Genomic DNA, 17,896 nt, shown 5'->3' on the forward strand with positions numbered 1-17,896 from the left:
TCCCTCCCTCCCTCCCTCCCTCCCTCCCTCCCTCCCTCCCCTCCAGACAATGGTCCAGAGGTCTGCATGACCGGCTAAGCTCCCTACAGGAAACACCTTCTCTTACAATGGCAGGGCACAATCAGCCGGAAGTTAGGCCAGACCCCGCTTCCTACACCTTCCTCATCCCCTTTCTCCCTCCTCCTCTCCTTCCCTCTCTTCCCACATGGAGACAGAGGATTATTTTAGAAGGTTTGTTTCAGACCCCCCTCTGTTAGTCAGCGACTCCCCATTGGGCAGTTTATGTTCTCTCTCCAATCAGTGTCATTGTCATAACTTCTCACTGTCAACTACACAAAAGAATGACCTAGTAGGATGGGACACATGGCTATGCCAGCCAACACTGTCATTGTGTGAGGGATTGGTCAGTTAGATGATAAACAGGCCAGCTAACAGATGTATGAGTGAGACAGGGCGGAAGGCTATACCAGTCAGCCAGCCAGCCAGCCAGTCCTCTGTCATTGTGTGAGGGATATGTCAGTTAGATGATAAACAGGCCAGCTAACAGATGTATGAGTGAGACAGGGCGAAGGCTATACCAGTCAGCCAGCCAGCCAGCCAGCCAGCCAGTCCTCTGTCATTGTGTGTGTGAGGGATATGTCAGTTAGATGATAAACAGGCCAGCTAACAGATGTATGAGTGAGACAGGGCGGAAGGCTATACCAGTCAGCCAGCCAGCCAGCCAGTCCTCTGTCATTGTGTGAGGGATATGTCAGTTAGATGATAAACAGGCCAGCTAACAGATGTATGAGTGAGACAGGGCGAAGGCTATACCAGTCAGCCAGCCAGCCAGCCAGCCAGCCAGTCCTCTGTCATTGTGTGTGTGAGGGATATGTGATCAAGAGACCAGTTAAAACAGCACTTCAGTTTAAGGGGTTGCTGTTATTGTTAGAGGAGAGAGGTTGTGAGAGGGCTGTCTGGGATATGAGTGTGTGTGTGTGTGTGTGTGTGTGTGTGTGTGTGTGTGTGTGTGTGTGTGTGTGTGTGTGTGTGTGTGTGTGTGTGTGTGTGTGTGTGTGTGTGTTAGTAGAAGAGAAGGATACCCGGTTGTCTATCCCCTGGCTGTCCTCCAAACAACCATTTTCCCTATACGATGCCACACACACACACACACACACACACACACACACACACACACACACACACACACACACACACACACACACACACACACACACACACACACACACACACACACACACACACACACACAGCAGAGTAAAAGTTGTACATTTTTACAAGGCACCATGTTGACCCGCTAATGAAAGGTCACCACCATCACCCCTGCCTCGTTATGGTAATGTGTGAACACACTAGTGTAAACAAACACACCGGAGCTCAGAGGGAAATCCTCAGGATATGCTAGTTAACAAGGTAAACACTGCTGAGGATGTGGAAAGTTTGATGACAGCATAACTGAAAATATTGTGCTTAGCTCTAACGGGATAGTGTTCCAAACAACTTGATTACAACCGCTTAATTATCAACCCTAATGAGCCAGAAGCACCCAAACACCATAATTCACACACACATCACACACAATCTCACACACAAACACACAGTCTCACACACGCACGTGCAAACACACATGCACACACTCACACATGCACACGCGCACAGACACACAACCCAGGCCAAGGGGATGAGCTGAGCTGAGCTGAGCTTACCTTGGATCTCTGCATCTGTTAAACAAAGTCATCACAGGCAAATAATGACTAGACTACTCCGCCTTGAACAACATTGACACAGCTGAACTACATGCAACACTACTGCAGCAGGAACAGGAAGGAATGTCAATGGGATAGTGATACCTTATGAAATTACTTGAAAACTGGATTACAACTGAACTAAAATCCAATCAGCAGGATGACACCGTATGACCTCTGCTCTCTCATATCTGATACGTGTGTGTGTGTGTGTGTTACTGTGTTTCAATCTAAGTGTCATGCATGTAGTTCTACAGTAGCCACATAGATCGCAAACAGCTCCAGCATTTCCACACTTGGCTAGATGTGAGAACAGTATTCTACTAACTATAGACCCTCCATCACATGGAGTGATCTCTGGGAAATGAGCAAGGCAGTTAACCCCCAACGACTGCTCCCCGGGCGCCGATGACATGGACGTCGGTTACGGCAGCCTCCCGCACCTCTCTGATTCAGAGGGGTTGTGCAACTGACCAGTGATCCCGTTTCCACTTCCCCCTTTCATTATGGAGTTCACCCATCACTCCATCTCTTAGGCTAGGCTACATTCTTTCATTATGGAGTTCACCCATCACTCCATCTCTTAGGCTAGGCTACATTCTTTCATTATAGAGTCCACCCATCACTCCATCTCTTAGGCTAGGCTACATTCTTTCATTATAGAGTTCACCCATCACTCCATCTCTTAGGCTTGGCTACATTCTTTCATTATGGAGTTCACCCATCACTCCATCTCTTAGGCTAGGCTACATTCTTTCATTATAGAGTCCACCCATCACTCCATCTCTTAGGCTAGGCTACATTCTTTCCCACCAGCATCTGGAGAAGGTCTATTTAAAACACTACAAGCCCTGCATGAAGAACATTCTTCTTGTGACACATAATGAATTAATAGGTTACAACAAGTGACTCTATCCATTTAAATTCAATCTATTTGATTTATTTATTACGTTTACTTGGCAACAAAACACCAGTCTCAGAGTATGAGAAGTGGTGCACTGCACCAGGTCTAGCTGGTAGCTAACACCAGTCTCAGAGTATGAGAAGTGGTGCACTGCACCAGGTCTAGCTGGTAGCTAACACCAGTCTCAGAGTATGAGAAGTGGTGCTCTGCACCAGGTCTAGCTGGTAGCTAACACCAGTCTCAGAGTATGAGAAGTGGTGCACTGCACCAGGTCTAGCTGGCAGCTAATTTAGATCTGCAGTCCCCGCTATTCGTGAAGTAAACTGAAATTCCAATTTAATTTAACATTTTCCTCAGTACAATTGAAATGGAATTGACCCCAATGCAGAATACAGAATATAAATGGTATGTTTTTCGTTGAATGAACAGTATGATGCTATTTACATGTGTACAAGTGCACTATAGGCTACATATTTCCAAATTACAGTTGGTTGGACTTCTACATCAACCATTATTAATGTGGACCTGTCTGTTATTTAGCCCCCCATACTGTAAACCACCAACCCCTCTCCCTTTATGTCCCAACCCCCCCTTCCCTCCTCATTCCTCTCCAGCTGAGTCCATGCAGGCGTTTGTACTATTCCAGCCCTACTCTGATAACTGTACTATTCCAGCCCTCCTCTGATAACTGTACTATTCCAGCCCTACTCTGATAACTGTACTATTCCAGCCCTACTCTGATAACTGTACTATTCCAGCCCTCCTCTGATAACTGTACTATTCCAGCCCTCCTCTGATAACTGTACTATTCCAGCCCTCCTCTGATAACTGTACTATTCCAGCCCTCCTCTGATAACTGTACTATTCCAGCCCTACTCTGATAACTGTACTATTCCAGCCCTACTCTGATAACTGTACTATTCCAGCCCTACTCTGATAACTGTACTATTCCAGCCCTCCTCTGATAACTGTACTATTCCAGCCCTCCTCTGATAACTGTACTATTCCAGCCCTCCTCTGATAACTGTACTATTCCAGCCCTCCTCTGATAACTGTACTATTCCAGCCCTCCTCTGATAACTGTACTATTCCAGCCCTCCTCTGATAACTGTACTATTCCAGCCCTCCTCTGATAACGGCATGTCCCAGTACCCACCATGCACCTGACTCCTGAGGGCTGGGGGGCCTATAGGGTTGGTGACCAGGTGCAGGGGGCAAACAGAGTATCCTCTCCTCTCCAGCAGCAGACAGGAAGGAACAACATTCAGCCCGTGTTCCCCTCAGCATCCTCTCCCCATCCTGTCCTTTTAAATATAATGCCTGACTGGTAGTAAAAATAAATACACACCTTCGAGGCCAAATGACCTTTGCTGTGTTTAAGACAATGTCTATTCAACATTTACACAGTCCTATGGCAAAGGTTGGCATTGTAGCCTAAATCTATTGACATTCTTTACCTGACCCTGGCTTTGAATGTGGTTTGATTTAATGAGGTAACAGTTACAACCAATTGAACACTAGGATCAAACTCACTCTCAAACTGCGTAGGCTACATACATTACATTTCAACTGATTTCCAGCATCCAGCTCACTACAATCTAGAGGTCGACCTATTATTATTTTTCAACGCCGATACCGATTATTGGGCCCCCCCCCCCCCCCCAAAAAAAAGCCGATACCGATTAATCCGCAGATTATTATTTTTTTGTTGTAATAATGACAATTACAACAATACTGAATGAACACTTATTTTAACTTAATATACTGTTAAAAAAAATAAAGGGAACACTAAAATAACACATCCTAGATCTGAATGAATGAAATAATCTCATGAAATACTTTTTTCTTTACATAGTTAAATGTGCTGACAACAAAATCACACAAAAATAATCAATGGAAATCCAATTTATCAACCCATGGAGGTCTGGATTTGGAGTCACACTCAAAATTAAAGTGGAAAACCACACTACAGGCTGATCCAACTTTGATGTAATGTCCTTAAAACAAGTCAAAATGAGGCTCAGTAGTGTGTGTGGCCTCCACGTGCCTGTATGACCTCCCTACAACGCCTGGGCATGCTCCTGATGAGGTGGCGGATGGTCTCCTGAGGGATCTCCTCCCAGACCTGGACTAAAGCATCCGCCAACTCCTGGACAGTCTGTGGTGCAACGTGGCGTTGGTGGATGGAGCGAGACATGATGTCCCAGATGTGCTCAATTGGATTCAGGTCTGGGGAACGGGCGGGCCAGTCCATAGCATCAATGCCTTCCTCTTGCAGGAACTGCTGACACACTCCAGCCACATGAGGTCTAGCATTGTCTTGCATTAGGAGGAACCCAGGGCCAACCGCACCAGCATATGGTCTCACAAAGGGTCTGAGGATCTCATCTCGGTACCTAATGGCAGTCAGGCTACCTCTGGTGAGCACATGGAGGGCTGTGCGGCCCCCCAAAGAAATGCCACCCTACACCATGACTGACCCACCGCCAAACCGGTCATGCTGGAGGATGTTGCAGGCAGCAGAACGTTCTCCACGGCGTCTCCAGACTCTGTCACCTCTGTCACGTGCTCAGTGTGAACCTGCTTTCATCTGTGAAGAGCACAGGGCGCCAGTGGAGAATTTGCCAATCTTGGTGTTCTCTGGCAAATGCCAAACGTCCTGCACAGTGTTGGGCTGTAAGCACAACCCCCACCTGTGGACGTCGGGCCCTCATACCACCCTCATGGAGTCTGTTTCTGACCGTTTGAGCAGACACATGCACATTTGTGGCCTGCTGGAGGTCATTTTGCAGGGCTCTGGCAGTGCTCCTCCTGCTCCTCCTTGCACAAAGGCGGAGGTAGCGGTCCTGCTGCTGGGTTGTTGCCCTCCTACGGCCTCCTCCACGTCTCCTGATGTACTGGCCTGTCTCCTGGTAGCGCCTCCATGCTCTGGACACTACGCTGACAGACACAGCAAACCTTCTTGCCACAGCTCGCATTGATGTGCCATCCTGGATGAGCTGCACTACCTGAGCCACTTGTGTGGGTTGTAGACTCCGTCTCATGCTACCACTAGAGTGAAAGCACCGCCAGCATTCAAAAGTGACCAAAACATCAGCCAGGAAGCATAGGAACTGAGAAGTGGTCTGTGGTCTCCACCTGCAGAACCACTCCTTTATTGGGGGTGTCTTGCTAATTGCCTATAATTTCCACCTGTTGTCTATTCCATTTGCACAACAGCATGTGAAATTTATTGTCAGTGTTGCTTCCTAAGTGGACAGTTTGATTTCACAGAAGTGTGATTGACTTGGAGTTACATTGTGTTGTTTAAGTGTTCCCTTTATTTTTTTGAGCAGTGTATAATACATCAATAAAATCAATTTAGCCTCAAATGAATAATGAAACATGTTCAATTTGGTTTAAATACTGCAAAAACAAAGTGTTGGAGAAGAAAGTAAAAGTGCAATATGTGCCATGTAAAAAAGCTAACGTTTAAGTTCCTTGCTCAGAACATATGAAAGCTGGTGGTTCCTTTTAACATGAGTCTTCAATATTCCCAGGTAAGATGTTTTAGGTTGTAGTTATTATAGGAATTATAGGACTATTTCTCTCTATACGATTTGTATTTCATATTCCTTTGACTATTGGATGTTCTTATAGGCACTTTATTATTGCCAGTGTAACAGTATAGCTTCCGTCCCTCTCCTCGCTCCTACCTGGGCTCGAACCAGGAACACATCGACAACAGCCACCCTCGAAGCAGCGTTACCCATGCAGAGCAAGGGGAACAACTACTCCAAGTCTCAGAGCGAGTGACGTTTGAAACGCTATTAGCGCGCACCCGCTAACTAGCTAGCCATTTCACATCGGTTACACCAGCCTAATCTTGGGAGTTGATAGGCTTGAAGTCATAAACAGCACAATGCTTGAAGCACAGCGAAGAGCTGCTGGCAAAACGCACGAAAGTGCTGTTTGAATTAATGCTTACGAGCCTGCTGCTGCCTATCATCGCTCAGTCAGACTGCACTATCAAATCATAGACTTAATTATAACATAATAACACATAGAAATACAAGCCTTAGGTCATTAATATGGTCGAATCCGGAAACTATCATCTCGAAAACAAAACGTTTTTCCTTTCAGTGAAATACGGAACCGTCCCGTATTTTATCAAACGGGTGGCATCCCTAAGTCTAAATATTCCTGTTACATTGCACAACCTTCATTGACATGTCATAATTACGTAGAATTCTGGCAAATTAGTTCGCAACGAGCTAGGCGGCCCAAACTTTTGCATATACCCTGACTCTGCGTGCAATGAACGCAAGAGAAATTACACAATTTCACCTGGTTAATATTGCCTGCTAACCTGGATTTCTTTTAGCTAAATATGCAGGTTTAAAAATATATACTTCTGTGTATTGATTTTAAGAAAGGCATTGATGTGTATGGTTAGGTACAGTCGTGCAACGATTGTGCTTTTTTTGCAAATGCGCTTTTGTTAAATCATCCCCCGTTTGGCAAAGTTGGTTGTCTTTGTTAGGAAGAAATAGTCTTCACAGTTCGCAACGAGCCAGAACTGCTGCATATACCCTGACTCTGTTGCAAGAGAAGTGACACCTTTTCCCTAGTTAAAAGAAATTCATGTTAGCAGGCAATATTAATTAAATATGCAGGTTTAAAATATATATACTTGTGTATTGATTAGGAAAGGCATTGATGTTTATGGTTGGAGCAACGTGTACCTAAGCGATTATATGCAACGCAGGACAGGCTAGATAAACTAGTAATATCATCAACCATGTGTAGTTAACTAGTGATTATGATTGATTGATTGTTTTTTATAAGATAAGTTTAATGCTAGCTAGCAACTTACCTTGGCTTCTTACTGCATTCGCGTAACAGGCAGGCTCCTCGTGGAGTGCAATGTAAAGCAGGTGGTTAGAGCGTTGGACAAGTTAACCGTAAGGTTGCAAGATTGAATCCGCGAGCTGACAAGGTAAAAATCTGCCGTTCTGCCCCTGAACAAGGCAGTTGACCCACCGTTCCTAGGCCGTCATTGAAAATAAGAATGTGTTCTTAACTGACTTGCCTATTTAAATAAAGGTGTAAAAAAAATACAAAAAAATAACGGCTAAATCGGCGTCCAAAAATACCGATTTCCAATTGTTATGAAAACTTGAAATCGGCCCTAAATAATCGGCCATTGCGATTAATCGGTCGACCTCTACTACAATCTGATTTTTAAAAATGTTCTAATATCCAATTCGTAGCTGCAGCGATGGGACAAGACTAACTCCCGTACGGACTCGGGAGAGGTGAAGGTCGAGAGCCGTGCGTCCTCCGAAACACGACCCTGCCAAGCCGCACTGCTACTTGACACACTGCTTGCTTAACCCGGAAGCCAGCCGCACCAATATATCGGAGGAAACACCGTACAACTGGCCTTGCCACAGGAGTCGCTACAGCGCGATGGGATAAGGACAACCCGGCCAGCCAAACCCTCCCCTAACCTGGACGATGCTGGGCCAATTGTACGTCGCTTCATCGATCTCCCGGTCGCGGCTGGCTGCGACACAGCCTGGGATCGAACCAAGCTCTGTGGTGATGCAGCTAGCACTGCAATGCCTTAGACCGCTGCACCACTCGGGAGGCCCTCTAAAATCTGAATTTCTAATTAGCCCCAAGACCATAGGCATTATGGTAATAGTGTATCTTAAAGCTTTAACTTTATTTTATGCCTTCTGATGGGCTGGGTGGACAGGTCGTATATACACATCTAATCCTCTCAGATCTATAGCAGTGGCTCAAGAGTAGGGGGTTGATTTGTGATTCAGCATTAGACGTGTCTCTCTGTAGGGTGTGTGTTTAGTTTCACCTCTTCCCTCAGGCTGGCTGATTCAACACAAGTGCAAAATAAACTGGGTCTATGTTCCAAATGGCAACCTATATAGTGCACTAATTTTGACCAGGGTCCATAGGGACAGAGCCTAACTTCCCCTAGTTTTGGAGGTCGCCTGTCGCCTCAATCAAGGCCAGGTTCTCTCTCTCTTTCTCTCTCTCTCCCCTTCCGTCCCCCTCTCTCTACCGCTCTCGTTCTGTCCCAGCGTCCCTCCATGAATTTCATGACCTCATGACTTGGGCTTGCTGATGTAAATGTTCTCTCCAGGCTGCATCCTGGAGTGCATTGAAGCAGTGAAATAACTGTCTTCCTGTCTGTTTGTCTGTACTGGAGAAGAACAGAGAGAGGAGCCTCAAGCCTCACACATTTTTATAGACACTCTGCCTTGCCTCGTTCACCTTTGCTCTTTCTCCCCCCTCTCTCACCCCAGCCTCTCACCCTCAATCCTAACTCATCTGCAACCACTAACCAGCCAGGACTTTGTGTTCTGAACTGAAGAGTCTACATACAACATGGCTCTTTTCCAGACAACGACTGGCTGGCATGTTACAATGGAATCAAGACCTTGTGACTGCTAATGGCACCCTATTCTTAAAGTGCACTACTTGTGACCAGGGCTCTGGTGAAAAGTAGTGCACTATTTAGGGAACAAAGGGTGCCATTTGGGACACATCCATAGACCACGTGGCAGATGAGACTTTGTTGACGAAACCTATTATACTCTATATGGGGTACTTTACACCTGTGGTCTGGTTGTCGTTTAGTGGTGAAACCAAAGGCTATTTGAAATTCACATTATCTTTACAGAGTCACAGAGCGAGCAGTCAGTGCATTAAATAAAGGGGCTTTAGTTCACCCTGCTCAGCTGAATATTGAAGGCTCAGGAAGACATCCTTTACAAAATGTCTAATAAAAAAAGGCCATTTCACAGTAACAGTTTGGGCGGAGTAAATTATTCATGATTTTCTGCAGCTAGATGATAACCAAATTAGACCTTAAACAGCCATCACTAACAGAGAGGCTTCTGCAGAAATACAGACTCAAATCACTGGCCACTTTAACGTCAAATCTATTTAAAGATCATGTCTTTTATGTAAGAAACCATTTCGCATCAACCACCTGCAGGTCAGAGCGATGAGGGCAGTTCATCTCTCAGAGCAGAGTTTACACAGGATCAGTGTTCAAGCCTCTATTCTATTTGTTTTCTACTATGCAGGTATGTTCATTACATAATGAAATGAGCGGGAAAACGCCTGTCAAAAGCGCACCGCACATGCAAATGGTTTAACATGACAGCGACAAATATCCATTAGAAATTTAGAAAGAGGGGAGATCTAAAGATGCTACAACTAGCATGGGTTACTAATATGACTATGCCTTTGGGTACCAGACAATGAAAGAAAGTTGATTTGAAAACCAATAGAACATGAGAGAAATAGGCTACATGGTTTCAATGGTATATCTTCAGAAAATAATTGCCTCTACAGTTCTATGATCACATCTTACTTTTAAGGAAGGTAAGTCGTGCCTCATAATATGAAATAAAACCTTCAGGTCTCAATCAATTAAGTATACGTTTTCAAAATGCATACTGCCTCCAGCTCATTGCAAAGTGGTGTGTAATGCACTGAAGCCTACCGTTGGCTATAGGCACTTGGCGAATGGGAAGCGTGCTTCAATTACCATTTGAGGAATAAGATTGGTAGCTCTTTTTAATCGTGGCCATGAAAACTCTTCTTTTTTTTTTTTTACATGTGATTGCATTTAGATTTGTTATGCAACGATTGGTCTTATAAAAGCACGTTTGAGAAGCTGTAGCAGCAGCTCTTGTGCTGTCTGACAGATATTCCGCTCATAAGCTCTGTATCATGCTGTGCATGTGTGATAATCATAAAGACTAATGAAAATACACGCGAGACAATTTAATTCCACTAAATTATGCAAATTAAGTGATATAACTATAAGCATGACCGGTCAAATGTATTTACATCGACTGGTGTTTCCATCAATGAATAGGCGGGGGGGAGGAGTCAAAAGCCAGCTATTATCAGCTAGGGCTGGGCGGTATACTGTATTTGACTAAATACCAGTATTGATGCACGGACCGGTTTGGGTATTTCCTTTCCTACTATTGTCACGCCTGCTCCCGCTCCTTCTCTCTGGCGCTTCATTACGCACACCTGTCACCATCATTACGCGCATCAGCGCTCATTGGACTCACCTGGACTCCTTCACATTTGTTGATTGCCCCTCTATATCTGCCTATTCCTCGGTTAGATCCCTGTGTCAGCATTGTTGTTTTTGTTTTCCCCTGTCCAGATGCTGTTCATATTCTGTTCCTGTCTGTGTTTCATTAAATGTTCACTCCCTGTACTTGCTTCTCGTCTTCAGCGTCTTTCCTTACAACTATAACCTACTATGTCAGTTTTTATAGTTTACTCAGTTTTCTACTTGAGTCATCTTTATCCTGCTCATCCTGCTGCATGCCACTAACTACACCAAGCCCTGCCCCCTGTCACTCATGGAGAGCAGTTCCTCGACCACAGAGTCACAAGAACTTTCTTGCATGATCAGATAGATGCAACAAGATGTTGGTGACAGCCAAAAATATTTTGGCCATATCGCCCAGCCTTATTACCAGCTGATGAAAACCCTGCTGTGTGTGTGTGTGTGTGTGTGTGTGTGTGTGTGTGTGTGTGTGTGTGTGTGTGTGTGTGTGTGTGTGTGTGTGTGTGTGTGTGTGTGTGTGTGTGTGTGTGTGTGTGTACACGTAGGATAGGAGTGTTAGTGTACTGTGTGGAAAATAGGGTGTTCTTCTCTTCTGCCCTGACAGAGCCTGTCTAAGAGGAGGAATAAAGTATTCTAGAACCCAGAAAGAACACAAGTATAGCTACTATACAGACAAAGACAGACAGAAAGAGCCTTGTGTGTCTTGCTTAAAATAAAGACAAAGCCACTTTCTCCCAGCTGAAGGGAGTTAGGTCAGGTGGTTAAAGAGAGTTGTGTAGGTGATATTGTAGTAAGGCAGCAAGCCCAGCTCCTTCATTCCAGAGTAGCATTCTAGAACTCCTGAGTGACATCACCCTGATGTTCCAAGTTCCAGCTAAGCAGAGGGCAGCATAGCCAAGAACAGCACCAGACCTCTCCCAGACCAGACCTCATTACTTCCTGCACCAAAACTGTTATTATACTTAGTTACTCACTCACTCTCCAATAATCACTTAGAATGCAGACAAACCCACACAGGTCTCTTCACTGACTGTTCTCTCAGGGCTAGCACTATAGTCAACTAGGATATTCCCAGTAAAACTGTTACTATAGTTGTACTGTAGAAATATGAACGCAGCATGCAACAATTTCAAAGATTTTACTGAGTTACAGGTCATAGAAAGAAATTAAACAATTGAAATAAATTAATTGGGCCCTAATCTATGGATTTCACATGACTGGGCAGGGACGCAGCCATGGGTGGGCCTGGAAGGGCATAGACCCACCCACTTGGGAGCCAAGTCCAACCACTGGCAAGCCAGGCCCAGCCAATCAGAATTTGTTTTTCCCCGCAAAACAACTTCATTACAGAAATAAATACTCCTCAGCTCCCCCTCCCTCCACAGACGATCACACAGGTGAAGAAGCTGGATGTGGAGGTGACGTGGTTACAAACTAAAATCTTAAAATCAGGAAAAATACAACAGAGAAAACATCACAGATTTTATAGGCCCCCCCTTAGAATTGTTTATTAACCAATATTTTACCAGGTATATTGACAGAAAACATTGGGTACTACTTTCTCTTGTACACTAAGGACCCGTGGAAGAGTTGTAAAAAAACACATTGTTGCTTGCACTATTGTTTCCTATTTTTAAAAGTAGCTCTCATGCTAGAAAAAAAGTTGAAAACTCTTGCTCTATAGCCATCATGTGTATTATCTGGCCTTGCTGGTCATCTATGAACGTTTGAACATCCTGAAACCCAGTTCAGCCAGAAGAGGACTGGCCAAACATCAGAGCCTGGTTCCTCTCTAGGTTTCTTCCTTGGTTCCTGTTTTCTAGGGAGTTTTTCCTAGCCACCGCGCTTCTACATCTGCATTGCTTGCTCTTTGGGGTTTTAGGTTGGCTTTCTGTATAACACTGACAACTGCTGATGTAAAAAGAGCTTTATAAAATACATTTGATTGATTGATTGATTTTGACCTAGACTAGTAACTGACTGTTGTCAGTTATAGCTACAGCATCAACCCCATACAGTATCAACCCCATACAGCATCAACCCCATACAGCATCAACCACATACAGCATCAAACCCATACAGCATCAAACCCATACAGCATCAACCCCATACAGCATCAACCCCATACAGCATCAAACCCATACAGTATCAAACCCATACAGTATCAACCCCATACAGCATCAAACCCATACAGCATCAACCCCATACAGCATCAACCCCATACAGCATCAACCCCATACAGCATCAAACCCATACAGCATCAAACCCATACAGTATCAAACCCATACAGCATCAACCCCATACAGCATCAAACCCATACAGCATCAACCCCATACAGCATCAACCCCATACAGCATCAACCCCATACAGCATCAACCCCATACAGCATCAACCACATACAGCATCAAACCCATACAGCATCAACCCCATACAGCATCAACCCCATACAGCATCAACCCCATACAGCATCAACCCCATACAGCATCAACCCCAAACAGTATCAAACCCATACAGTATCAAACCCATACAGTATCAACCCCATACAGCATCAACCCCATACAGCATCAACCACATACAGTATCAAACCCATACAGTATCAACCACATACAGTATCAACCACATACAGTATCAAACCCATACAGCATCAACCACATACAGCATCAAACCCATACAGCATCAACCACATACAGCATCAACCCCATACAGCTACAGTATCCCCAGTATCAACCCCATACAGCATCAAACCCCATACAGCATCAACCACATACAGCATCAAACCCATTCAGCTACAGTATCCCCAGCATCAACCCCATACAGTATCGACCCCATACAGCATCAAACCCATACAGCATCGACCCCATACAGTATCGACCCCATACAGCATCAAACCCATACAGCTACAGTATCCCCAGCATCAACCCCATACAGTATCGACCCCAAAACAGTATCGACCCCATACAGTATCGACCCCATACAGTATCAACCCCATACAGTATCGACCCCATACAGTATCGACCCCATACAGTATCGACCCCATACAGCATCAAACCCATACAGCTACAGTATCCCCAGCATCAACCCCATACAGTATCGACCCCATAAGTATCGACCCCATACAGCTACAGTATCGCCAGCATCAACCCCATACAGTATCGACCCCATACAGTATCGACCCCATACAGTATCGACCCCATACAGTATTGACGCCATACAGTATCGACCCCATACAGCATCAAACCCATACAGCTACAGTATCCCCAGCATCAACCCCATACAGTATCGACCCCATACAGTATCGACCCCATACAGCATCAAACCCATACAGCTACAGTATCCCCAGCATCAACCCCATACAGTATCGACCCCATACAGTATCGACCCCATACAGCTACAGTATCCCCAGCATCAAACCCATACAGCTACAGTATCCCCAGCATCAACCCCATACAGTATCGACCCCATACAGTATCGACCCCATACAGTATCGACCCCATACAGCATCAAACCCATACAGCTACAGTATCCCCAGCATCAACCCCATACAGTATCGACCCCATACAGTATCGACCCCATACAGTATCGACCCCATACAGTATCGACCCCATACAGCATCAAACCCATACAGCTACAGTATCCCCAGCATCAACCCCATACAGTATCGACCCCATAAGTATCGACCCCATACAGCTACAGTATCCCCAGCATCAACCCCATACAGTATCGACCCCATACAGTATCGACCCCATACAGTATTGACGCCATACAGTATCGACCCCATACAGCATCAAACCCATACAGCTACAGTATCCCCAGCATCAACCCCATACAGTATCGACCCCATACAGTATCGACCCCATACAGCATCAAACCCATACAGCTACAGTATCCCCAGCATCAACCCCATACAGTATCGACCCCATACAGTATCGACCCCATACAGTATCGACCCCATACAGCATCAAACCCATACAGCTACAGTATCCCCAGCATCAACCCCATACAGTATCGACCCCATACAGTATCAACCCCATACAGTATCGACCCCATACAGTATCGACCCCATACAGTATCGACCCCATACAGCTACAGTATCCCCAGCATCAACCCCATACAGCATCAACCCCATACAGTATCGACCCCATACAGTATCGACCCCATACAGTATCGACCCCATACAGCATCAAACCCATACAGCTACAGTATCCCCAGCATCAACCCCATACAGTATCGACCCCATACAGTATCGACCCCATACAGTATCGACCCCATACAGTATCGACCCCATACAGTATCGACCCCATACAGTATCGACCCCATACAGCTACAGTATCCCCAGCATCAACCCCATACAGTATCGACCCCATACAGTATCGACCCCATACAGCATCAACCCCATACAGTATCGACCCCATACAGTATCGACCCCATACAGTATCGACCCCATACAGTATCGACCCCATACAGCTACAGTATCCCCAGCATCAACCCCATACAGTATCGACCCCATACAGTATCGACCCCATACAGCATCAACCCCATACAGTATCGACCCCATACAGTATCGACCCCATACAGCATCGACCCCATACAGTATCGACCCCATACAGCATCAACCCCATACAGTATCGACCCCATACAGTATCGACCCCATACAGCACTACAGATAAACATGGTGCCCCAGGCAGCACTCCACCCAACTGTGATATGAAAACTTCACCCCACCATACGCAGTCTCAGTAAAACATGACTTGTTTCCCTCCCTCTGTGCGCACGTCTTTGTTACCTCCCTGTGTGTTACATAAAAATCAATAAATTAGGGGCAAAGACATGACTCACCAAAGAATGGCTAACCTTGTAAAAGAGGCAGTGTTATGCAGTATGTCATATAATGGTATTTGGTGCTCATCTGAAATCGTATTTGCCTGCTGTATGCTTCCAATTGCCTGACTTGAGGGACTCTGCCATTGGCCCATAGGATGAGCAGCAGCTGTGATGCACACAGCCTATTTTGCTGTTACAATGCAACAGACGATTCCACCCCCTTAATTTATTTGGACCCCATGGAAGCTTCATGCACTGTTAGGTGGTGATGTGTGTGTGTGTGAGATGTAGTTAGTTCGAGACAGGATGAGAACTAGCCAGGAATAACTGTTTGTTCCATGCTGATAGCAAAACAACACACACGGACACACATGCGCACACACACACACACAGATACAGTACACACAGATACAGTACCCACAGATACAGTACACACAGATACAGTACACACAGATACAGTACACACAGCAATCAGGTGACTGACTTTATCATGACATCAACTTATATTTGACGCGTGTGTGTCCGTTAATAAATCAAATCTCTACACTGCCCAAGCAGATGTTTGGTATCTCTGTTTGTGATCTGGGCATACGGTTGAGATGGAACAACAGGTTTGGAACTGACCCAGTTTGAATAGAACATAAGGCCACACTGCCTCCCTTCATAATGAACATTTGGCATTATCACATACTCGGCACTGACCGAGTAAGCAAGGACTGACTGTGCAGCAACCTCCAAAGCCAACTGCCATAGATGTGTATATCCCGAGCACAACACATTTACTAGGCTATGTCATAGTTCAGTGTCAGAGATGAATCCAATATTTTGGGAATTTTAAATCATTTGAATACATACATACATACATACATACATACATACATACATACATACATACATACATACATACATACATACATACATACATAGCAAATGTCCCACATATTGACAAGGAAGTTTTTGTGAGATTGAATGGATGTTTTTCAGGCACTAGTCTTATCCTCTATTGCGACTAACGTAATTACACTGCAACGTATTAGTCCATTAAAACGGTTGTTCTGAAAATGGGTTACTCTTATTTTAGTTATGTCAGGAACGTGACAGGCTGAATACTATAGGACCATAAGGGCTTAGAAAAATAATCTAATTGAGTACATTTACAAATCCAAAGTAATCAAATTTATTACATAAATGAGCTATTAAAAACAACAGCTATAATGCAGACGTACTACTGTTTATACATGTTGGTCCTCTTTGATAATGAACAGACACATTGTAGCTAGCTTTTGTAAACAATGACAAATTGTGCCAATTTGTGCCCACAAATTTGGTGATTTTGGGTATGGATATTTTCGACATTATTCTTTGTTTAAAACACCGCTTTAGCTAGCTAAAACGGGCTAACCTAGTAGCAGGTTGCACTGACTCTTTACATAATTTCCCAAGGGTGTTATTTCGCTAATAAATCTCAGCTAACCATGCGCACCAGAAAATAACGTTAGATAAGAGTCAGGAAATCAAGTTACTTACCAAAATACACTGTCTTGTCACACTTGGGACACTTTGAAGCCATGTTGCGATGGTTTTCTCGATGAATGACCAGAGTTCTGTGTCCACGTCCTCTTTCTATCTCATTCAAGCATAAGAGCTGCTCTGTTCGCTGAAGCTGAGAGCATCTCTTTACATCACCGCGCAGCGTTAGCGTAAAGCCCGCCTCTTGCACCTGTTTGGTCCGGCTCACCGTCAGTCACAGACAGAGCGAAAGAACAGCAGCGCTTCCAGGACAGTGATGTCTAACGACTCGGATTCAGTCTGGAGCACTCCGTCTTTCCACACGCCCACTTTCCACTTTCCTTTTTTCCACCCGGCGAGTAGGCAGTGGTTGGTTGAACCACAATGCGCTCTTTCACTGGAGACTTATAGCTTTTTTTTAGGGCATGCATGATGATGGCAGATGTTGACATTTGAAATCGTTGTGCTTGCATAATGAATTAATGGTTGATCTGAGTCAGAAAGATGGGGGTAATAGCTGAGATATTTGTTTTACTTGTTCAGGGAAGCTTAGTAATAATATAACATGTATTTCATGACCAGTATCCTGACATTTGACTGTTCAATCTGTAAACTCCATACAAACATGGGTCATGTTATCTGTATTCACATAGTATGCCTACAAGCAGCTGTTGAATGAACACATATGCTCCTCTCTCTGACTACATAACATGTTTGCCTTTATCTTTCGCCAGAGGAGGGAGTGCAGGTATTTCTTTCCAAGCTACATGACTGTTAGTTATCTCACCCATTCACACAGTGCTGTCC

General features: G+C 44.8%; 1 protein-coding gene across 1 annotated transcript in view; it reads right to left on the reverse strand.

The window, feature by feature from the left end:
• The window catches only part of LOC106611283 (cysteine-rich protein 2), a 30,542-nt gene extending 13,152 nt beyond the window's left edge, over window positions 1–17,390 (reverse strand). Inside the window, exon 1 of the mRNA XM_014211329.2 lies at window positions 17,108–17,390. Coding sequence (XP_014066804.1) covers window positions 17,108–17,150 — 43 coding nt within the window. The 5' untranslated portion in view covers window positions 17,151–17,390. The remainder of the gene's footprint in view (window positions 1–17,107) is intronic.
• Window positions 17,391–17,896: the final 506 nt, after the last annotated feature.

The sequence above is a fragment of the Salmo salar genome, chromosome ssa09 (assembly GCF_905237065.1).
Source record: "Salmo salar chromosome ssa09, Ssal_v3.1, whole genome shotgun sequence".
NCBI lineage: Eukaryota > Metazoa > Chordata > Actinopteri > Salmoniformes > Salmonidae > Salmo > Salmo salar.